Genomic DNA, 24,798 nt, shown 5'->3' with positions numbered 1-24,798 from the left:
AGTTCTAAATATATGTGTTTAAACTTATATTTGCCATGATTCAGGATAATCAGTATTCCTTCATTCAGACTGTCAGTTTCATTATTTGGGATAATGCATATGAATAAATATTTTTTTCTTACCTTGAAAATTTTCAATTGACTTTTTTCCCTGCGGGCTGTTAGGCTCGCGGGGGCAGAAAATGCTTCAATTTATTGCGTCATTTTTTGCGCAAACTTTTTTTGGTGCAAAATTGTCATTTCCGGCGCCGTAGTTGACGCCGGAAGTTTGTTCGTAGTTGCGTCATTTTTTGACGCATGTGTGTTCAGACGTTTTTTTGCGCCAAAAAAATGTGGGCGTCGTTTTCGGGGTCAGAGGATGTGGCATCATACTTGGCGCCATAAAATATGGGCGTTGTACTTGTTCCACTTTTTTCACATTATTTAAGTCTCACTTTTTTGTTGCTTCTGGTTGCTAGAGGCTTGTTTATTTTGCATTTTTTCCCATTCCTGAAACTGTCATTTAAGGAATTTGATAATTTTGCATTTTATGTTGTTTTTTCTATTACATATTGGAAGATATTCAAACACTGCTCCTGTATCAAGAAATGCTGAGGGATTCCTGTTGACTGATATCAGTCCTACCAAAGCTAAGTTCGTTTATTTTAATGTTATGAATGTTTATCTTTAGCTATGGTTTGTAATAAGTTATCATGATAAACTTTTACATGCAGAATCCATTAGTATTTATGCTTTATATATTGCTATTCTTTTTATATCTTATGTGCAAGATATACTTAGAAATTTATAAGAATATTTTTCTGGTTCTATTTTTAAGGCTTTTGCCTTCTAATAAAATTTTTAGGTTTTTTTCAAACTTCTTTTTTAGTTGATGAAGTTTCAAATGACCAACAACATAATGAATTATCCTTCTCTGATGGTGTTTTTTCTCATTCAGAATTTTTCTTCATCAGATATTGGCACTAACAAATCTACTTTTTTATTTTTTAATAGAGTACATTTGTTCTTTGTTCAAAAGGTGTTGATTATTTTGGATATTGAAGTAACTAGTTCTTTTGATTTTAAAAACTAGCTAACATTTCAATTCTGCTTATTTATCTTCTGTGGTTTCTTCAGAGGTTTTTTTTCAAGTTCCTGATACTAGGGAATGGAATAGGCTGAGAATTTTCTTTTAGTCCTTCTTTAAGGTTTTTAAATTGTATTCTTTGCCGGCAGTTAGTTTTCAGTTTTGAGGAAAGATTCCCCAAGTTAATGGGGCTATCTCTACTCCTGCTAAATATACTATTATTCTTATAGCAAATAGTATTTATTTTTTTCCTTCAGATGGTCATATCTTATTTAAGGAAAATTATTTTCAGGTACTTTTCTTAGACCTGTAATTTATTTTGCTGATGTTGCAATTGCTTCACCTTTCTGGTTGGATACTTTAAGATCAAGTATCGGATTATGATTTGTTTAGCATTGTTAAAAGGACAAAATCTACTACTTATTTGAAGTTCAGACTAAGTGCTATTGCATTGTCTTGTTATCTTGCATTTGTTGATTGTGCAAGTCCAGTGTGTTGACTGGTCCTTTAACTTGATTAACATGCTAATAATTTCATTTGTGTTGTCATTTTATTAAATATTTTCGCAAATGAGGTTTAATCCATATTACTTTTTTTCCAAGATAATCAATTATTTGGTTCATAATTGGATTCAATTCTTTAACTGTTACTCTGGGCTTCAAGATTGAGTTCTAAGACTAAAACTTTAAGCTTATATTAGTTTTCTGTTCTTACTAAGGAACGGAATCCTGAATTCTTCCCCAAGTAATATGTTTATAATTGGAAGTTTTTTTCCTCATTCAATTAATCCTTTTAAAAGTTCAAAGTCAGCTCCCCAAATTTGCATGTAGGTGCGGTTCTTATTCCAGCTTGGCTGGTAAGGGGCAGGTTAAGATTTTTTTGAAATTTATTTGGTTCTATTCGGTCCAAACTTCTTAGACTTTGGGTACAGAATAGGTTTCAGAGTAAAACCGTCCGTGAGAAGTCTTTTTTCTCTATCATATTCCAGCTATTCCAGTAAAACTAACATTTTCCTGAAGTGTGTTTCAGACCTATATGTTTTGGGTACTGGTGAAGTGCGGCTGGTCACCCGTTGGGGCTCAAGCGCTGCTCAGACCTTGAGTTTTCTGGGGTATTTATTCCAGTTTCATTTTAGGAACTGGGTTTTGGGGTTTTATTCAAGACTATTCATTGTTCCAAAGTTAGAAAATCTTTTTGAACTGTCATATAAGTGTACCATCTTTTAGAATGGTGTTTATATGGTCTATTCTGCCTTTTTGGTCAGTGATGGCATTATTTGTTTACAATAGATACAATAGATGCATATCTTCATTTTCTGTTTTCATTCAGATTATTTTTTATTTTCTGAGATTCTCTTTTTTTGACAAGCATTACCAATTTGTTGCTTTTCCTTCTGGTCTAGCGACAGCTCTAAGAATCTTTTCAAGGTTCTCAGTGTTCCTTATTTGGACGGTATCGTGGTACTGGCTCAGTCTTTTCGTTCTGCAGAATCTCATATGATTCAACTTTGTTGTTTCTTCAAGACATGGTTAGAGGATCTTTTTATCAAAAGCTCCTTGATTCTCACACAAGGGTCACCTTTTTTAGGTTTCCAGATAGATTATGTCAATGTTTTTGTCTCTAACAGACAAGTAACAAGTTAATTGGGTTCCGTTTGTCGGAACCTTCAGTCTCTATTTCCTTCAAGTTGCTATATATGCATGGAAGTTTTAGGTTTCGTGGCTGCAGCATTGGATTTGATTCCCTTTGCTCATTTCATAGGAAACCTTTCCAGTTTTTTATGCTGAATAATGGTGCAGGGATTCTAGGATATCACTTTTTATATCTTTGAATCCTAATGTTTAACTATCTTTGATTCGGTGGTTAAGATCACCATCATTTAGTTCTACAGGTCTCTTTGGTTCTTTCAACCTGGACCATGATCTCTACAGATGCGAGTCTTTTAGGTTGGGAGGCTGTCTGAGGATCTCTGTCAGCACAAGGGGTTTGGAAATCTCAGGAGGCGAGATTACCATTTGATATTTTGGAACTCCGTGCATTCTCAGAGTTCTTCAGTTTGGTTTATTTTTGAAGAAGAGACGTTTTTTCAGACAGACAATGTCACAACTGTGGCGTATTTCAATCATCAGGGTGGGACTATCAGTCTTTAGGCTGTGACAGAAGTATCTCGGATATTTGCTTGGGCTAAATCCAGCTCCTATCTAATTTCTGTGGTCTTTTTTGCAGGTATAGACACTTGGGAAGCGGATTATCTCTGTTAATCAAGCTTTACATCCGGGAGAATGGTCTCTTTACCCAGATATGTTTTTCAATTTTTCAGATGTGAGGGCTTCCAGAAATAGATCTGATGGCATCTCATCTAAATAAGGAACTTCCCAGTGGCCTATTCAGGTCCTGGGATCCTCAGGCGGAAGTAGTGTATGCATTAACACTTCCTTGGAATTATCAATCTGTCTATATTTTTTCATCTCTGGTTCTTCTTTTTAGAGTGATTTTCTAAATCATCAGAGAGCAATCTTTGGTGTGGCTGGTGGCTCCAGCATGGCCACACAGGTTTTGGTATATGGTTCTTGTTCGGATGTCCAGTTGCCAATCTTGGTTACTTCCATTAAGGCCAGACCTTATATCTTAACATTCGTTTTTTTTTCTCATCAGGAATTCAAATTATTAATTTGATGGTATGAAAATGTAACGCTTAGTACTTAGTCATAGAAGTTTCTCTGACTCAGTGATTAATACTATGTTGCAGGCTCGTGAATCTGTGTCTAGTAGGATTTATTATCGAGTTTGGAAGATTTACATCTCATGATGCTCTTCTTATGATTTCTCTTGGCATTCTTTTAGAATTCCTAGGATTTTATAGTTTCTTCATAAGATTTTGTCTGCATGTTCCTTGAAAGGACAAATCTCTGCTTTTTCTGTGCTGTTTCACAGTAAGAATTGCTAAATCTTTCTGATATTCATTGTTTTTTCAGGCTTTGTTTCGTATCAAGCCTGTCATTAAGCCAATTTCTCCTTCTTGGAGTCTTATTTTGGTTCTGAAGGCTTTGCAGGCTCTTCTGTTTGAGCATATGCTTTCTTTGGACATTAATTACTTTCATGGAAAGTATTGTTCTTTTTAGACATCTCTTCAGCTAGAACAGTTTTTGAATTATCTGTTCTTTCTTGTGAATCTCCTTTTTCTGATTTTTCATCAGGATAAGGTGGTTTTTGCTGTCCTCATTTCAATTTTTACCTAAAGTTGAGAATTCTAACAACATTAGTGGAGGAATTATTGTCCCTTCCTTGTGTCCTAATCCTAAGAATTCTTTGGTAAGATTCTTACATTTTTTGGATGTGGTAAGAGTTTTGAAATATTATGTTGAAGCCTACTCAGATTTCAGATTTGTTATCTTTTCTAGTTTTAGGAAAGGTCAGAAGGCTTCTGCCATTTCTTTGGCATCTTGGTTAAAGCTTTTGATTCATCTTGCTTATTTGGAGTTGGGTTAATCCCCGCCTCAGAGGATTACGGCTCATTCTACTAGGTCAGTTTCTACTTCCTGGACTTTTAAGAATGAAGCTTCTGTTGATCAGATTTGCAAAGCAATGACTTGGTCTTCTTTGCATACTTTTACTAAATTCTACCATTTTGATGTTTTTTCTTCTTCAGAAGCAGTTTTTGATAGAATACTACTTCAGGCAGCTGTTTCAGTTTGATTCTTCTGCTTATAACTTCAGTTTTTTTCATTATAAAAATTGAAACTTTTGATTTGGGTAGTGGATTAATTTTTTCAGCGGAATTGGCTGTCTTTATTTAATCCTTCCCTCTCTAGTGACTCTTGCGTGGAAGTTCCACATCTTGGGTATCTGCTATCCCATACGTCACTAGCTCATGGACTCTTGCTAATTACATGAAAGAAAACATAATTTATGTAAGAACTTACCTGATAAATTCATTTCTTTCATATTAGCAAGAGTCCATGAGGCCCGCCCTTTTTGTGGTGGTTATGATTTTTTTTGTATAAAGCACAATTATTCCAATTCCTTATTTTTGATGCTTTCGCTACTTTCTTATCACCCCACTTCTTGGCTATTCGTTAAACTGAATTGTGGGTGTGGTGAGGGGTGTATTTATAGGCATTTTAAGGTTTGGGAAACTTTGCCCCTCCTGGTAGGAATGTATATCCCATACGTCACTAGCTCATGGACTCTTGCTAATATGAAAGAAATGAATTTATCAGGTAAGTTCTTACATATATTATGTTTTTTGGGAGAAAGGTTCTACAAGCAGTGGTGCCTTCCATTTAAGGTCCCTGTCTTGTCCCTCCCTTCATCCGTGTCCTAAAGCTTTGGTATTGGTATCCCACAAGTATGGATGAATCCGTGGACTCGATACATCTTACAAGAGAAAATAGAATTTATGCTTACCTGATAAATTTATTTCTCTTGTGATGTATCGAGTCCACAGCCCGCCCTGTCTATTTAAGACAGGTAGTATATTTTTCTTTAAAAAACTTCAGTCACCACTGCACCCTATGGTTTCTCCTTTTTCTTCCTAGCCTTTGGTCGAATGACTGGGGGGTGGAGCTAAGGGAGGAGCTATATAGACAGCTCTGCTGTGGGTGCTCTCTTTGCCACTTCCTGTTGGGAAGGAGAATATCCCTCAAGTATGGATGAATTCGTGGACTCGATACATCACAAGAGAGAGAAATTTATCAGCTAAGCATAAATTCTGTTTGTGGTCAACAACCTGGGTTGTTCTTGCTGATTGGTGGATAAATTCATCCACCAATAAAAAGTGCTGTCCACAGTTCTGAACCAATAGAAAGCTTAGATGCCTTTTTCAAATAAATATAGCAAGAGAACAAAGAAAAATTGATAATAGGAGTAAATTACAAAGTTGCTTAAAATTGCATTCTCTATCTGAGAATTTGGGTTCAGTGTCCCTTTTAATGAGTTTGGTTTAAATGAGGCTGTGTACACCTGTTGAATATAAGCATGAGTAAGGATGCGATACCCAAAACGTTGTTTATTCCTGTTGTACCAGTTGTGAAGATGAAGTAATAAATCAATATTTACATTCAAGACAGTGCTGTGTATCCTGTGCTTTAGTGTTTAATTTTGAACTTTTATGCTCCAGTGTTAACATATTTGCTTGTGTTATACACTTTATTTAAGGGGCTGCAACATGTTCTGTACGGTTTACCTCACTACTCTCTATACATTGTACCTTATATTGCTGACCTGTCATTACCCCTAGGGGTTGATTCTGTGCCCATTTACTATTAATATTTATCTTTGATATGAGCTGTGTTTTCTTACTATAAACCTTATATTCTAATATGGAGTAAATCGGTGCAGCTAAGGTCTCTGTACTGTCTGCTGACCCTTTGGAGACACATTGGCCATTTAACCCCTCCCAAACCCTGTTTACTCTGTAAGGATAATTTGGTGTGTCTGCAAGCTCAGCTACGCACTTCTTTTGCAGGAACCATGGGTAATTCTAGTCTGGGTACCAGCGTTATCTTATTCCCAGACTTTGCAGGAGTCTTTGTTGCCCAGAGATTGCTGCTGAAATTTCTCTTAAATTTAACGAGTATGCTCAATTAGCATTTTCTGAATTGACTGTCATGTCTCCAGCTGCCTGATGCATGTGACAGACAGACCCTCTCCCTGAATCATTGGTAGATGTTTCCTTTAATCACAAGCTAACATATTCATGCTATTTTGAGAGAAGTTTTAATTGCTTTGGAGGTGGCTAACTCTCCTGCTTTGGACAAACAGCCTGTTAAAAGGATTATAAATTATTTAAGACATTATTTATCTTTTACTGGCTCAGATGCTGCTGTTTCCGAGTTGTTTTCACAAGTCAGAAGGGAACTTTCTCAGAAGAGAAAGTTCAGGGTATTGGCCACTTTTTATTTTTTAGACTTCAGTTCAAGACTATCCGCATCAATATGAATCTACATGCTGGGAGAGACAGCCTCCATCATTCATGGTTCAGGGGAACAAGTGGTTACATTTGTCCCAAGTCCTTTTTTTGTTACAGCGAGGTTGGGTGATTGCTTAACTTAAGCAAGGTTTTGTTTGGGAGCTTTTTCTAGGTCAGCTTTTTTCTAGGTCAGCTTGCATACAGAACTTAGGGCCATCATGGATCTTTTCTCTCACTCTAGATATGTTGCTTCAGGGTTCTATCTTTCATTTACCAAGAGATATTCCATCTAGTTTTCTTCTTTCAGGCACTGGCACATACTTTTTTTTAATTTTTTTTTATTTTAAGTTGGTAATACCACTTTTGATCCTAGTTATGCTGGGCACATTTGTATTTCTAAGGTAAGTATTCTGGGAATAATTTAAGCAGAAGAGTGTCTAAATTTAAAGCTTTAGCTGCACAAGAGCCTTTACATTTTGTTCCAAAAGTTATTTCAGATTTTCATTCTTGAGACATTGTTCTGTCGTCCTTTTGGTCTAACAATAATTTGGTTGATGGAAATCTTTGGTATATCTTAAATTTAGGTTGACAAACAATACACAGAAGGCAGAAAAGCCAAACAGGTACCTGTAAGAGGCGCCAAATAGTGGAAAGATATATAAGAATCACAAAATGACAGATTGGTATCCCTTAATAAGTGTACAAATACTTAAAAGAGCCAGAATTGTACAGTAGGCTCCAATAATCACAATCAATAGGCACATATATATCAGCATCACATATGTTAATAGATGAAGAAGGAAGAACCTGCCTTGTCGTCTGGTAGTAGTTATACAAAAAAAATAGTTCATAATCCGTAGTAGAATAAATAAAATAGACTTTTATTGGTAACATCCATTAAAACAACATGTTGGAATAAAAGACTAACAGGTTTTACGCGTTTTTCGGCAGAGCCGTATTCATAAACCTGTTAGAACAAATGCATCACAAGTTTTTAAAAAGCATGTTCTCAGTAACTATTGGCCGGTGCTGAACACTTCCTTCCAATAAGTTTTAACTCATACCACTCCAAAGTTACATGTACAGAGCTAGAAGATTGGATTACAATGGGGGCATCAGATAAAGGGATATTAACAATACATTGATAATAAATACATTTATTACAAAAACAAATGTATGATAATAAATGAAAAAAATAAAAAAAATGAAATAAACTCATAAACATTTATATAATGGCATTATTATTTAGACCTTATAATTTCAAAATCACTGATTTAATCCAAACAATATTCAAAAATTCAGAATTCAAAATTCAACCTGGCATATAGCTGTCTGAAAATAAATATATAATTAATGATGAATATATAAGGATGAAATATATGAAAAGCATAGAGACATGAAAAAAGACATGGAAAAAGAGGCATAACAAAATGATGAAATTGATTATGTGAATAAAAGCATCAGTGTTTGTGGAACACACAAGGATGGCTGACACTATAAATAATGCTCAGAACCTCAATACTCCTTGTGGTAAAATTGCATATAATATAATTCACAAACTAAAAAGATGCTGATTGTCAAGTCTCCATACTAAAAAATGATAATAATAAAAAATAATAATGTATATTTTTTCCAATGATTAATATCATATTCTGAATTAAAACCATGGGGGAATTTGTGGTTTTTAATTTTCATAATCCAATAGACTTCTTGACGTGCTAAGATTTGAATCTTTATCTCCACACTGGTGGGTAATGTTATTGCCTCAATTGCTCTCCATTTAAAGGAAGTTAACATCCTTTTGATGTTACTTCCAGAAAATGCCTAGATAGTGCTGAACAGGGTTTGTCATATTTAATGTAGCCCAAATGTTCACGTATACGGGTTCTAACGTCTCGACTAGTCATGCCAACATACTGTTTTGAGTGTTCTGTACACTCAATTAAGTAAATGACATAACTAGTCGAGGCATTTGACACAGCCTCTGTTTGTGAGAAATGGATTCGCTGGTGAAACACAAAGAGTAAAATTCTCGGCCCTCAGTCAGAAAATCACAGGCTTTACATCTATTGTTACCACATTTGTATGTGCCATTTACTAGTAACCAAGACCCTGTGTTTCTCTTCAAACTTGGTAAACTGGTCTGGGGGGCAAGAATATTACCCAAGGTGAGATTTCGAGAGTATACACACCTAAACCCTTTTTCAACAGTTATCTTTCAAACCAATATCCCCCAACAAAATAGGGAAATATTTTTTTACAATATCACAATCTGAAGTATTATCAGAAGAATATTTTGTGATAAAAGATAAATCCTTATCTTCAGTATTGATTTGAGACTGGTTGCTTAAGGGAGGTCCTGCCATCTTCCAGAGTTTTTTTAGCTAGGCTGGTTAAGCATTCTAAGCGGATATCCTCGCGATTTGAGTCCATCCTTAATGTTTTATACTTTCTGTTTCATAATCTTGATCTCTGCTACAAATCCTACGTGCTCTAAGGAACTGACCTTAGGCAATTCCCTTTGAACATGTGTGAAGGATGAGCGCTTTTTATTATGCAGAATAGTATTGCCAGAGATTGGCTTCCTATAGAGTGTGGATTGCAATTTTGTTACCTACATTGGCACCACATTAAGGTGATATCCAAGAAATTCACCTATTTTTTTTTGCCACTCAAAATGTAAAATTTCAGTCACATTATCACACTGGGCGTTTAGAGACGCAACAAATTCAGATAGCTCTAGCTTCTGTTGATGACCAAATGAAAATAAGGTCATCTATGAAGCGTTAATAGACAACTATTTCTTCCCATGAAGGGGGTTTCTCTCATCATACAGAAACATGCGTTCGAGCCAGCCCATGAATAAGTTAGCAAAAGAGGGGCAAATTTTGACCCCCATGGCTGTGCCCTGTTGCTGCAGATAGAACACCCCCTCAAAGATAGGAATAGTGTGTGTTCCAATAAGAAATTGTGTTACTCAGCAATCAAATATTCAATAGTTGATTTCACTCATGCTGGAATTCTTTATGGAGAAAAAATGAAATAGCCTCCAAACCCATGTCGTGAGGAATACTGGGAGTTACAGCGAGGTCACATCAATGGTGAGCCAACTGTACTCCTGTCCTCCATTCAATGTCATCCAGAATCCTCAAGACATGCGTAGATATCCATGATGTAACTGGGTAGTGCGAGTACAAAAGGTTGTTAAAATGATTGTCTAACCAGTCTACAAGAGGGGCTCCAATAGTGAGCCAATACCTGATACAATTTGGTTGGCCCTTAATGTCATTTAAGCTTTTGTGGACCTTAGGCAGATGATTGGAAGACCGGAGGTTAGCGATGTTTAACATATAGGGCAACTGCTGTTTGCTTATCCAAGATGCCCATGGCTACTCCGTTGTCCAGGATCTGCCCACAATTCATATTGAAACTCACTACTTGGATTTCTTTTCAGAACCAGAAATACATTGGTGTCACTTAATTGACGTAAAGGCTTCACCCAACGTACTGTGGTGCGATCCATGACCACCACACTACCTCCCTTATCGGATTGTCGTATCACGATCGATTCATTATTTTTAAGTGAGGCAATAGCCTCATTTTCCCGTTTAGAGAGGTTGTGTGATGGCTTGGTATTATTTTTATTAAGAAGATGTAAATCTTCAATGACTCTCTTATGGAATGTTTCCAGAGCTTTTCCCCTATTGTGTATTGGGTAAAAGTCTGTACTTGGCTTCAACTTGGGTAGTTGACCATTAGTAGATCTAAATTAGTATCTGACTCTACTGCTATGACTTTCCAAGGCCACCATACTACAAGCTTCAGTGAACCCTAAATCTGGATATCAATATGTAATATATATCAAGGCACATATATTAATAGACAGCCATGTGCACAGGCTCAAGCGCACATATAAGGATAATATGTGAAGTCTAAATTTATAATAAATTTAGAGAGTCCTGATAATGTAACATTGTTCAATCTCAAGACAGAGTCCAGGACTAGAGGCAGTTTCCTCTAGGGTGTCACACCGCGACACAGGAGATGATCTAAAATGGAAAAAGTAGAGGGTGCCTCAGTGCAACTCAGACTGTAACACAGAGGATGATGGTGGGCAGTAAAAATCCTACTCACCGTTGGTGAGAAAGCACTAGTGTGCGGTAAAGGCAAGTCCGGAACCCAAACGGTCCGTCGTCCGGTAGACCCTGCAGTGAAACAGGAAACAGACGGTATCCTCGTCCCACCATGGGGCAGTCCAGAGATCCTACAAACCGTCACCGTGAGTGCAGGAGTCCACGATAGGCAGGAGAGACAACAGCTCAAGAGAACGTGTTTCTCAGTGTGTCAGCACCGTTTTCACATCAGATAGCCTGATGAAACGGTGCTGTGACAGAGAAACGCGTTGCTGTTTTTATTCTTTTAATAAATTATTTTTTACTCTCACTCTGCTGCTGCGCCCTCAATTGGCAACACCCCTTCTCATTGGAGGTTACCATTTCACATCTTTAAGCTGCTGTCTCCTGCTCAAGCTTATCTGAGGTTATCTCTTGTGCTGTTGTCTCCTGCCTATCGGGGCACTGCACTGGTGGTGACGGTTCGTAGGATCTCTGAACTCCCCTTGGTGGGACGAGGATTACCGTCTGTTCCTGTTTCACTGCTGGGTCTACCGGACAACCGTTTGGTTCCAGTCTGCCTTTACTGGCACACTAGTGCTTTTCACCACGTGAGTAGGATTTTTACTGCCCACCATCATCCTCTGTTACATTCTGATTTGCACTATGTGGCACCCTCTACTTTTTCCATTTTAGATCATATCTTAAATTTAGTCTCATCTCATATGGCTAGAATTTATAAAGATTAGTAAAAAATCAAACCACTGTTTACCCCCCCCCAAAAAAAAAACACCCCAACATAAAACGTATGGATTTTTCAGTACATTTTCAAGGCATATCATCTACAGAGGCAATCCGTTTCAGGGGTGAGCTCATTGATCATTCCTGATGGTACAGTGTCTACTTCTTGTCCTATAGAAGGATTTTTAATTTTTGTATATCTGTCAAGTTGCAGTTTGGAAGTCTCCTTATATCTTTTTATATGATCTTCAGCTTGCTTCAATAAGCTGTTTAGAAAGACTTTTTGTCCTGTTTAAAAGTAAATTACTAATATTCTTCCATTTCTCTTTTTGTCTGGGTTATTCCTTGTATTCCCACCCTATGTCTTTTGTACTGTTTAATATTCATCTTACTTGGTAAGCATTTGTCTAGGAAGGCCAAGATAATTGGGCTTTTTATATCATATAAAACTGTTATATCGGCCTTTATCCTAGACAATAGTTACCAAGGTTCCACCACAATTTTATCCCATCTGTTAGTCTGAAATGGGGATAAGTATTGATGTGTTGAGTTTAGGGGTAGGACTGTGTGGAAGTTTATCTACTCCCCTTTTGGTAGGGAAAATCTCTACTTGGTAAGTATTGTCTAGGATAGCAGGATATTGAGTCTAGGATATATCGAAATGTACTGGTTTATATATATTTCAATTTCAGTTTTCCACACTTTTTAAATCTGAGCTATGAATCTCAGTGGTTGCATTCTATAGTGATGTCATCTTTAGAATGTTCTTTTTCTTTCATGTAATTGCAAGAGTTCATGAGCTTTGACATATGGGATAATACAATCCTACCAGGAGGGGCAAAGTTTCCCAAACCCTCAAAATGCCTATAAATACAACCCCTCACCACACCCACAATTCAGTTTTACAAACTTTGCCTCCTAAGGAGGTGGTAAAGTAAGTTTGTGCTAAGATTTTCTACGTTTGATATGCACTTCTCAACATTGTTGAAGCCCCGATCCTCTCAGAGTACAGCGAATGTCAGAGGGGACGCGAATGAAAGGTATCACCTTTATTTGAATACGATTGATTTCCCTAACAGGGGTCTATTTCATAGGTTCTCTGTTATCGGTCAATAGAGATTCATCTCCTACCTCCCTTTTCAGATCGACGATATACTCTCAATTTACCATTACCTCTACTAATAAAGCTGTTTTTAGTACTGGTTTGGCTATCTGCTATATGTGGCGATGGTGTGTCTTTGGGTAAGTATGTTTTCATTACTTAAGACCACTCTCAGCTATGGTTTGGCACTGTTATGCATTTATATAAAGTTCTAAATATATGTATTGTACTTATATTTGCCATGAGTCAGGTTCATGATTTCCTTCTGCAGACTGGTCAGTTTCATATTTTGGGAATGTAAACATTTTTAAGAAATTTTATTTATTTATCGTTATTTCCGGCGTCGTATGTGACGCTGAGACCATTTCACACGGCGGCGCTCATTAGTGACGCAAAGTGTGTCATTTCGGTAATTTTTGGCGCCAATAAAGAGTTTACGTTACGTTGTGCGTCATACTTGGCGCCAAACTTTTTTCATTATTTCAATACCGCCTGTGTTGGTTTGCCTCTTGCTTTTTTCTTTCAGATGCCTATGCTATTGCATTTTTCCCCATTCCTGAAACTGTCATATAAGGAAATAGATAATTTTGCTTTATATGTTGTTTTTTCTCTTACATTGTTGCAAGAGTCCCAATCTGATCCTGTCTCAGAAGTTTCTGCTGGAACATTGCTGCCTGACATCGGTTCTACCAAAGCTAAGTGCATTTGTTGTAAAATTGTAGAATTATTTTCACCGAATGTCATTTGTAATAGGTTGTCATGATAAACTTTTACATGCAGATAGTGTTTCCATCAGTAATAGTTAGGGATGCACCGAAATTTCGGCCGCAGAAAGTTTCGGCCGAAAATTGCATTTTTGGCTATTTCGTTTTTCGTTTTTTTTTGCCTGTTGTTATTTTCGGTAAAATTGTTGTGTAGCATGTTTCAAATTTGATGCTAGCCCTGAGCTGCTGTTTAAGTTTATTACTTGACTTACTGTTCTGCATATAGTGAGTTTTCTAGGACTATACTTTATTTGGATAATTGGTAAAAAAAAACCTGTTAAATATGATTCTGTTACATAGAACTAAATGAAGAATAATACAGTATATTGATATTTATAATTGTTTTAAGTAGGGATGCACCAAAATTTTGGTCACAGAAACATTTTGGCCGAAAATGTCATTTTTCACCTTTTTTTTTCTTGGTAAAATTATTGTGTAGCATATAATTGTTTTAAGATATTTTTGTCCAATTTTAGTGTGTTACTTTCAATAAAAGTGCATCCCGGATTTTCGGATTCGGTTTCGGTCCAGAATTTCCATTTCGGTGCATCACTAGTAATAGTTCATTGCCATTTGCAGTTCCTTCAACTTCTAATGTGCATGATATACCTGTAAATTTTAAAGAATTTGTTTCTGATTCTATTATGAAGGCTTTGTCTGCATTTCCCACCTTCTAATAAACATAAAAGGTCTTTTTAAACTCTCATTTAGCTGATGAATTTCAAATGACCAACAACATAACTCATCCTCCTTCTGAGGAGGATCTATCTGAAACAGAAGATCCTTCCTCAGACATTGACACTGACAAATCTACTTATTTATTTTAAAATAGAGTATATGCGTTCTTTATTAAAGAAGTGTTAATTACTTTGGATATTGAGGTAACCAGTCCTATTGACGTTCAGTCTAATAAACGTTTAAATGCTTGTTTTTAAACCTCCTGTGGTTTCCCCAGGGGTTTTTCCCATTCCTGAGGCTATTTCTGATATGATTTCTAGGGAATGGAATAAGCCAGGTACTTTTATTCCTTCAAGGTTTAAAATTTGTATCCTTTACCAGCAAAATCTATAGCGTTTTGTGAAAAAATCCCCAAAGTTGATGGGGCTGTTTCTACTCTTGCTAAACGTACCACTATTCCTATGGAAGATAGCACTTCCTTTAGGGATCCTTTAGATAGTGAAGCTTGAATCTTATCTAAGAGGAAGGCCTATTTATATTCAGGTCATCTTCTCAGCACCTGCTATTTCTTGGCTGATGTTGCGGCTGCAACAACTTTCTGGTTGGAAAATTTAGCGCAACACTAATTGGATTCTGACATATTCATCGTTGGTCGCTTACTGCAACATGCTAAATCATTTTATTTGTGATGCATTTTTTATATTATCAAAATTGATGTTAGATCCAATGTCTTTAGCTGTTTTAGCTAGAAGAGCTTTATGGCTTAAATCTTGGAATGCTGATATGACATCTAAATCTAGATTACTATCTCTTTCTTTCAAGGTAATTATTTTGGTTCTCAGTTGGATTTTTAGTTATTTCAACTATCACTGGGGGAAAAGAGTTTTTTTGCCTCAAGATAAAAAAACCTAAGGGTAAATCTAAGGCTTCTAATCTTTTTCGTTCCTTTCGTCAGAATAAGGAAACAAAAACTCATCCTCTCCCCCAAGGAATCTGCTTCCAATTGGAAGCCTTCCTCAAATTGGAATAAATCCAAGCCATTTAGGAAACCAAAGGTCAGCCCCTAAATCCGCATGAAGGTGCGGCCCTCTTGCCAGCTCAGCTGGTAGGGGGGCAGATTAAGGTTTTTCAAGGATTTTTGGATAAAATCTGTCCAAAATCATTGGATTCAGAGCATTGTCTCTCAAGGGTATCAAATAGGATTCAAAGTAAAGACCTCCTGTGGAGAAGATTTTTTTTCTCTCACGCATTCCTGTAAATCCAGTAAAAGCTCAGGCTTTTCATGAAGTGTGTTTCAGACCTGGAGTCTTCAGGGGTAATCATGCCAGTTCCTCCTCAGGAACAAGGTTTGGGGTTTATTCAAACCTATTCATTGTACCAAAGAAAGAAAATGTATTTTCAGACCAGTTCTGGATCTAAAAATTTTGAATCGTTATGTAAGAGTACCAACTTTCAAGATGGTAACTATAAGGATTATTCTGCCTTTTTGTTCAGCGAGGAATTTATATGTCCACAATAGACTTGCAGGATGCATACCTTCATATTCCGATTAATCCAGAACACTTTCAGTTTTCTGAGATTCTCTTTTCTAAACAAGCTTTTACCATTTGTTGCTCATCCATTTGGCCTAGCAACAGCTCCAATAATCTATTTGAAAGTGTCTGGGTGCCCGCTACTATCTGTAATCAGAGAACAGGTATGAGCGGGGGTTTCCTTATTTGGACGATATCTTGGGTACTAGCCTCGAGTCTTTACATACTTCAGAATCTCCACGTATCAACTAGTGTTCTTTCTTCCGAAACATGGTTGGAGGATCAATTTACAAAAGTTTCTTGAAATCCTCAGACAAGGGTCACCTTTTTAGGCTTCCAGATAGATTCAGTAGTCCATGACTCTGTCTCTAACAGACAAGAGACATTTAAAATTGGTTTTGCAGCATGCCGGCTCCTTCAGTCTCAGTCATTCCCTTCAGTGGGCTATGTGCATGGAAGTTTTAGGTCTCAAGACTGCAGCATCGGACGCGATCCCCTTTGCTCGTTTTCACATGAGACCTCTACAGCTTTGTATGCTGATTCAATGGTGCACGGGATTTATACAAATATTATCACAATTATATCTTTGAATCCCAATGTTCGACACTCTCTGACATGGTGGATAGATCACCATTGTTTGAGTTCAAGGGGGCTTCTTTTGTTTGCCCAACCTGACTGTGATCACAACAGATTGCAAGTCTTTCTGGTTAGGGGAGCTGTTTGGGGGGGATCTCCTGACAGGCACAAGGGGTTTGGAAATCTCAAGAGGCCAGATTACCAATAAATATTTTAGAACTCCGTGCAATTCTCAGGGCTCTCAGTTCTGGCCTCTGCTAAAGAGAGAACCGTTCATTTTGTTTTCAGACCGTACAATATCACAACTGTGGGCTTATGTCAAACATCAGGGTGGGACTCACAGTCCCCCAAGCTATGAAGATGTATCTCGGATACTTGCCTGGGCGGTAATCCAGCTCCTGTCTAATCTCTGCGGTACATATCCAGGTGTAGACAATTGGGAGGCGGATTATCTCAGCTGCCAGACTTACATCCAGGGAGAGAGGTCTCTCCATCCAGATGTGTTTTTCTCAGATTGTTAAGATGTGGGGGCTTCCAGAGAGAGATCTCAATGGCTTCTAATCTAAACAAGAAAACTTCTCAAATACCTGTGTCCAGGGATGGTTCAGGCGGAAGGCAGTGGATGCGCTGACACTTCCTTTGGTGTTATCAATCTGCTTACATCTTCCGCCTCTAGTTCTCCTTCCAAGAGTGATCTCCAAAATCATCATTCGGAACAGTCATTTGTGTTGCTGGTGGCTCCAGCATGGCCACATAGGGTTTTGGTATGCGGATCTGGTTCGTACGTCCAGTTGCCCGCCTTGGCCACTTCCGTTACGGCCGGGACCTACTATCTCAAAGGTCCGTTTTTTCCAATCAGGGATCTCAAATCATTAAATTTGAAGGTATGGAAATTGAACGCTTAGTTCTAAGTCATAGAGGGTTTCTCTGACTCAGTGATTAATACTATGTTACAAGCACGTAAATCTGGTCTCTAAAAAGATTATTATAGAGTTTGGAAGACTTGCATTTCATGGTGGTGTTCTCATAAATTCTCCTGGCATTCTTTTTAGAATTCCTAGAATTTTACAGTTCCTTCAGGATGGTTTGGATAAGGGTTTGTCTGCAAGTTCCTTGAAAGGACAAACCTCCGCTCTTTCTGTTTTATTTCTACAGAAAGATAGCTATACTTCCTGATATTCACTGTTTTGTACAGGCTTTAGTTCGTATTAAGGCCTGTCATAAAATCAATTTCTCCTCCTTGGAGTCTTAATTTGGTTCTGAAGGCTTTACAGGCTCCTCCATTTGAGCCTATGCAGTTCTTTGGACATTAAACTACTTTCTTTGGAAAGTGTTGTTCCTTTTGGCTATCTCTTCTGCTAGAAGAGTTTCTGAGCTATCTGCACTTTCTTGTGAGTTTCCTTTTCTGATTTCCCATCAGGATAAGGCAGTTTTGCGGACTTATTTTCATTTTTTACCTAAGGTTTGTGAATTTCTAAACAACATTAGTAGAGAAATTATTGTCCCTTCCTCTTGTGTCCTAATCCTAGAATTCTTTGGAGAGATCCTTACATTCTTGGATGTGGTAAGAGCTTTGAAATATTATGTTGGAGAGCTACTAAAGATTTCAGGAAGACTTCCAGTCTATTTGTTTTTATTTTCTGGTCCTAGGAAAGGTCAGAAGGTTTCTGCTGTTTTCTTGGTTGAAACTTTTGATTCATCAAGCTTATTTGGAGTCGGGTCAAACCCCTACTCAGAAAAATTACAGCTCATTCTACTAGATCAGTCTCCACTTCTGTGGGCTTTTAAGAATGAAGCTTCAGTTAGATCAGATTTGCAAAGCGGCGACTTGGTCCTCCTTTGCATACATTTACTAAAATTCTACCGTTTTGATTGAATTTGCTTCTTCTGAAGCAGTTTTTGGTAGAAAAGTTCTTCAGGCAGCTGTTTCAGTTTGATTCTTCTGCTTTATTTATTTAAGTTTATTTTCTTTCAAAAATGAAAATTAACTTATTTTTTTGGGTTGTGGATTAATTTTTCAGCGAAATATGGCTGTTTTTTATTTTATTCCCTCCCTCTCTAGTGACTCTTGAGTGGAAGACACCACATCTTGGGTATTGATATCCCATAGTCACTAGCTCATTGGGACTCTTGCCAATGTACATGAAAGAAAACATAATTTATGTAAGAACTTACCTGATAAATTCATTTCTTTCATATTGGCAAGAGTCCATGAGGCCCACCCTTTTTATGGTGGTTATGATTTTTTGTATAAGGCACAATTATTTCCAAATTTCCTTTGTTGATGCTTTCTAACTCATTTCTTATCACCCCACTGCTTGGGCTATTCGTTAAACTGAATTGTGGTGTGGTGTGGTGAGGGTGTATTTATAGGCATTTTGAGGTTTGGGAAACTTGCCCCTCCTGGTAGGATTGTAAATACCATATGTCACTAGCTCATGGACTCTTGCCAATAGAGAAATAAATTATATTTATCAGGTAAAGTTCTTACATAAATTATGTTTTTAAACTAAAAGAAAAAATGATGGTATCTAAAAACACTACTGACATAACTTCATTTGCATACATTCCAAAAAGTCCCCTCTCTTTAGCATCATTTGTTTATTTTAAACATTCTAATTTCTGGTAGGTGATGGTCCTCAGTGTAGAGATTATGTCATCTCACTTGGAGTTGTTCAAACCCCTCCTGTCCTTCATCAATCCCTCCATCCCCTTCACCTTCCTCCGGAACGTCTCACATGGGTCATTGTCAATCTCTGCAGGAATAAGGACCCTCCCCCACCGCCCAATGGAGACAGTCCAGGAGGGTAACAGCGATTAGTAGTTTTACACTTTTTCCATACTTTGTTTTTCTAAAAGCTGTTTCACATTTACACCTTCATTGCCCCAGGAGCCTTTCAGGTGCATCGCCACATATTTTCATTGCACCAACTTACCATCCATTATGTGAGATTTCAATTTTTTTTATTTTTTTTTGCTGTACACTGCATAGATCTCCTATGATTTTAAACATTTGTAGACCAAAAAATATTCCTGCACAAAGGACTATTAAACACATTTCATTGTACATAGTTTTTCAGATATTATGTTTGCTTCTAAAATTCCAAAATCCTGTAAACATAATGCATTACATTTCACATAAACTGTTAAAAATTCTACAAATCATTCTATAAAAAGTACTTTGTTAGTAAAACATGTTCCATTACTAACTTTGCTCTTTTTATGGGTGTTTGCATTTTAAGAGACCTATTCTGGAGATTAAAACATAAACTAGTATCCAATTTAAGATGATCTAGTTAAGGGAGGGACTCTGTTATTGCAGCCTAGACAGATCATGGTTCAATACTCCCAAGTTGTGACAAATTGGTTGAATTCTAAGCATTTAATCCATAATCTATTCCAGAGCTTGACAAATTTGTTCAAAATCTAGGAGCCAGGAACTTTTGGCCATTCCTTTCTTTAAATATATATCAAGGTAAAAGCTCTGGAGCATTGGGCTATACTTAAAGGGACACTGAACCCAATGTTTTTCTTTCATGATTCAGAAGATAGAGCATAAAATTTTAAGCAACTTTCTAATTTACCCCTATTATCAATTTTTCACTTCGTTCTCTTGCTATCTTTATGTTAAAAGCAAGAATGTAAATCTTAGCAGCCAACCTATTTTAGGTTCAGCACCATGATAGTGCTTGCTTATTGAAGGCTTACATTTATCCACCAATAAGCAAGCATAACCCAGGTTCTCAACCAAAAATGGCCAGCTTCTATATATCACATTTCTGCTTTTTAATAGATAGCAAGAGAACGAAGAAACATTGATAATAGGAATACATTAGAAAGTTGCTTAAAAATTGCATGCTCTATCTGAATCATGAAAGAAAAAAAATTTGGGTTTAGTATCCCTTTAAAGGGAAAGAAACCCAAAGATTTTCTTTCATGATTCAGATACAGCATAACAATTTTAAACAACTTTCCATTTTACTTCTATTATATAATTAGCTTTTTCTTGGTATCCTTCGTTGAAAATTATAGCTTGGTAGGCGCAGGAACTTGGAGCTAGCTGCTGATTGTTGGCTGCCTTTTGTCATTGGTCTACTGATGTATTCACCTAGCTCTCAGTAGTGCATAGCTGCTTCAATAAAGGATACCAAGAGATTCTTCATTTGTCTAGTGTCCATTACTTCCTTGCACAGCCCCACAAAGGGGCTAGGGTCTCTACAGGAAGGCATATTTAGTTTGATGTCTTCAATCGTCTAGAGTAACATGTATTAGTTTTCGTATTCAGTGATGCTAGAGGTCTATCGCCCATACTCTGAAGAGGGAGAATACAACGTTCTGCTCCTTTATCTAGCTGTGGGGCTCACCCCGAACCAATTTATTGGGAATTATGTTGTTTAAAGGGACGTTTTATATGATCAGTCAATTAAGTGACCAAGTCTTTTGCAAAGTGAGGCAACTAGCTGATCTATACCAAGGATGAGACATATGGTTTAAACAGAGTAGAATAGAGATATCACTGTATTTAGTTGGGTTCAGCAAATCGCTGCAATACACTCTTAGGGACAAGCAGAGACATTAGCTTAGGCAAGGATATTAAGGGTAGGTGCAGCCCCTTTACTATAAACATAATATATTTAACATATTAGCATGTATAATGAAATTACCAGCAGCAGTGTACAAAATATTAAGGTGACTTCTAAACAGAACAATTAGATAAACTTAGAAGAATAAAAAAGTAACAAATAGGTGTATAAAATAATCACAATGAAATATTTAAATGGAGTCATCCTGAGAGGGTGACAAGGATAAACTATCACCAATTTACTCACTCCCAACTGGTTCATAACCCATGAGGGTGCTTGAAATCATTGTGGGTATCATGCAAGTTCTATAGGTCACCAGCAACCAGTATATTATGTACACAAACATGAGTTTGGTGACTACTTAGCACTATAGAGCCCATAGGGGTAAAAGTATCCCTTTGTAGGTCTGACTTGCTCGCTTTGGCAAGAGTTAAAAACATCAGGCTTGAAATTCTCCTGAGCAGAATGTCCTATTGTAGAACATGTGCTGTGGGATCAGCGTTTTGGTGTATAAAAACAGTGCTTTGGGCTCTATAAGCGGGTTTGACTGCATAAGAATGGAGCACCCTGTTGCACAGATGTTTCTGTAGAATCGCAGCTCCCTGGTGTTCCTGCTTGTATCAAGGCTCACTGAAGAAGTCCGCTCCATCTGCTCTTCTTTCAGCTAGCTGTGATAGGCTTCCAGGGAGTCTGTAAGGATCTCAACAGCTGCACAGGCCAGCTTCTTCATGGATGTTGGGTAAATTATGTCCCAATATTTCTTATATAAGAAGGGGCTAAGAGATACCTTGCTGAAAAGTGACACTGCTTTAGTAGGTGTCTTACCCAGTCTATGCGAGACTTGGGTGGGGGGGGGATTTTTCATGTCGCCGCAAAGCTGCAATTATCCAAATTGAAGAACCTGCCTAAACCAAGAAATAGTATCTAAATGTGCATTAGCATTAATTGGAGCAAACTATAGGAAAATGTAAGGCTTAATATCCAACAATGAGGTCACGAAGTGGCAGATTTAGAAGCTATTACTAGGCTTGTCTCAATTTTGCTGCCATGCATGACAGCTCTTTGTTCTTTTTAAGTTTACTTTAACATATATTTTTTTAGTAAAGGACTGTTTCTTATCAGCAGGTCTACATATATACTCACAAGGCCCTGTCTGTGTGGCCCCCAATCTGTCCACCATAATACTGACAGCTCTGGTTGGCATTGCACATACAGGAGAAAATCAAAGTGACATTAAAAGCGACAGTTATACACCAATTTTCATATAACAGCATGTATAGATACTACTATAAAGAAGAATTGGCATAAAACCTATTAAAAACTTACTTTGAAACTCCCAGTTTAGCTTGGAACGCAAGAAGAGCAGACCCTCTCCCCAGCATATGAAAAGGACTCATTATACAAACGGGAGCAGGCAGGAATCTGTAAACTTGTGTCTACATCTGATAGTCTAAAAATCAGCACAATGTTATTTAAAAAAAAAAAAAAAAAAGAAAAAACTATACATTGTTACAAAAACACTCCCAGATGGGCTATATAAATTGATAATCTGCAAAAACATTTCTGGAAAGGAAAATCTAGTGTACAGTGTCCCTTTAACTCCTGTGTCACGTCATTGGTAAAGAGGCTTTGCAGGAGGTATAAGATAATGGGCTTGGCCAAAGTTTGATTTGTGGTTCCCAGCAAATATCCAGCCTTACCAGGTGGAGAGAAGTTTGGGGGCACTCATTGGTATTTTGGGGATTCTAAACCAGGGAGTTTTTAAGGCACCAGTGGCACCCCGGCACTTGGTTTGTCAAGCCCTTCTTTACACAGTAATATCAAGTGCACCACAGTATTATTGCAGACATTTCCAAATGCCATTGACTTTAGTGCTGTAAAGCTTTTGTTTCTGAAATGCTACACGCATGCCTGAGGTGGGTATTAAAAATGGGCAAGCCTCCAATTGGAATCAAATGTATAAATCACCTAACAAAGGGTTAAACAGGCCTTATAAAAAGTGGATAGAATATTTTTAGAAAGGAATTTGAAACCTTTTAAGAATTGTCTTCATAATCCAGATATTTAAACCTTTAGTAAAGTAGATCTGTGCCTGTTGTTGTTGCATTAAATATAATTTCAAGTATCTAATTTTTTTTTTTTTATAAATGCCTCAGTTTACCAATTTAAAGTAAAGGTACACTTTGATGTATGAAAGCCTGTGTTTTAAAAAATTACTATTAAAAACAGGGGCACTTTCATTCATCAAAATTTAGAAAGCAGCCGTTTGATTAAAAACTTACCTTAGTTTTTTTTGACAGCCAAAGCAGCTTCCCCCATACGGAGATCCTCTCTTCACACGTCATCAATGACTAATCCAGCTTCCTCCAATCACGGCTTTCCCCCCAGGATAGTCATTGCCTGAGGCCATGGCCGTGATTGGAGGAAGCTGGATTAGTCATTGACGTGTAAAGAGAGGATCTCCGGGTGGGGGAAGCTGCTCTGGCTTTGAAAAAAACAAAGGTAAGTTTTTAATTAAAACGGTTGCTTTCTAAACTTTGATGAATGAAAGTTTACCTTTACTTTAAAGAGCCATATATCAGTGATTATTAAACACTTGCATTCATTTACCACCAATAGTTCTACATTTTGTCCTCTGGCATGAGCTTCATGGTATCTTTTAAAATAAATTCTCACCTGTTTCTTACAAAGTAATATGAACCATAACTGCATAACCCCCAATACCCCCTTCATATGTTATTTCAAACCCCTATAGGAATGTGTTCATTAGTGCTTGCCGCCTTTACCACCTTTTGCCTTTTTTTCCATTCCCACAATTCCTTACTTTTGATCGATTTTTCAGTGTTGTGTGCAAGAGCTAACAAAATGTAACTTCATATTTTAAGAGACCGTTTTGAAGAAAAACATGAGATTTTTTTTCAGGGGACTTAGGGTCTAATACATCCTCTGAAACATTTGTTGTTTTGACACTGCCTACTGTTCATGTTATGAATAGTTATGGTGCTGAAAACCTAAAGATTCACCCAACTAATCCAGAATGCGTGAGTTCCTTGTTTTTCAATAGCCACACTCCACTGACTGCTTACATTATTTGGAGAAGCCAATCAAGGCTTATTACTGGAGGCTAGACACTTTATTTTGTTGGTAAAAATCACAATTTTCTCTTGTAAGGTGTATCCAGTCACGGATTATCCATTACTTGTGGGATATTCTCCTTCCCAACAGGAAGCTGCAAGAGGATCACACACAGCAGAGCTGTCTATATAGCTCCTCCTCTAACTGCCACTCCCAGTCATTCTCCTTGCAGCTCTCGACAAGAAAGGAAGTAGCTAGAGAGATGTGGTGATTTTATTTAGTTTATCTTCAATCAAAAGTTTATTTCTCTTGCAAGGTGATATCCAGTCCACGGATTCATCCTTACTTGTGGGATATTCTCATTCCCAACAGGAAGTGGCAAAGAGAGCACACAGCAAAGCTGTCCATATAGATCCCCCTCTGGCTCCGCCCCCCCAGTCATTCTATTTGACGCTCTCAACAAGTAGCATCTCCACGGGAGAGGGTAAAGTGGAATGTGGTGTTAGATTTGTAGTTTTTATATCTTCAATCAAAAGTTTGTTATTTATTAAATATGTGCCGGTTTGTACTATTTACTCTCTGGCAGAAAAGTGATGAAGAATTCTGCTGAGAGGAAAATGATTTTAGCATGTTGTAACTAAAATCCACTGCTGTTCCCA

The 24,798-nt window shown here is 37.3% G+C and overlaps 1 protein-coding gene across 1 annotated transcript in view; it reads left to right on the top strand.

Annotated features, from left to right (window-relative positions):
* Positions 1-24,798, top strand: part of KPNA3 (karyopherin subunit alpha 3) — a gene marked incomplete in the record, with an annotated part of 693,441 nt that overhangs the window by 310,604 nt on the left and 358,039 nt on the right. Inside the window, 3 exon segments of the mRNA XM_053705555.1 lie at positions 19,111-19,157; positions 19,159-19,215; positions 19,218-19,288. Coding sequence (XP_053561530.1) covers positions 19,111-19,157; positions 19,159-19,215; positions 19,218-19,288 — 175 coding nt within the window.

This window comes from Bombina bombina, chromosome 3, assembly GCF_027579735.1.
Source record: "Bombina bombina isolate aBomBom1 chromosome 3, aBomBom1.pri, whole genome shotgun sequence".
In the NCBI taxonomy this organism is placed as follows: Eukaryota; Metazoa; Chordata; class Amphibia; order Anura; family Bombinatoridae; genus Bombina; species Bombina bombina.
The sequence above is the reverse complement of the archived record's forward strand: the minus strand, read 5'-3'. Positions and strand labels throughout refer to the sequence as shown.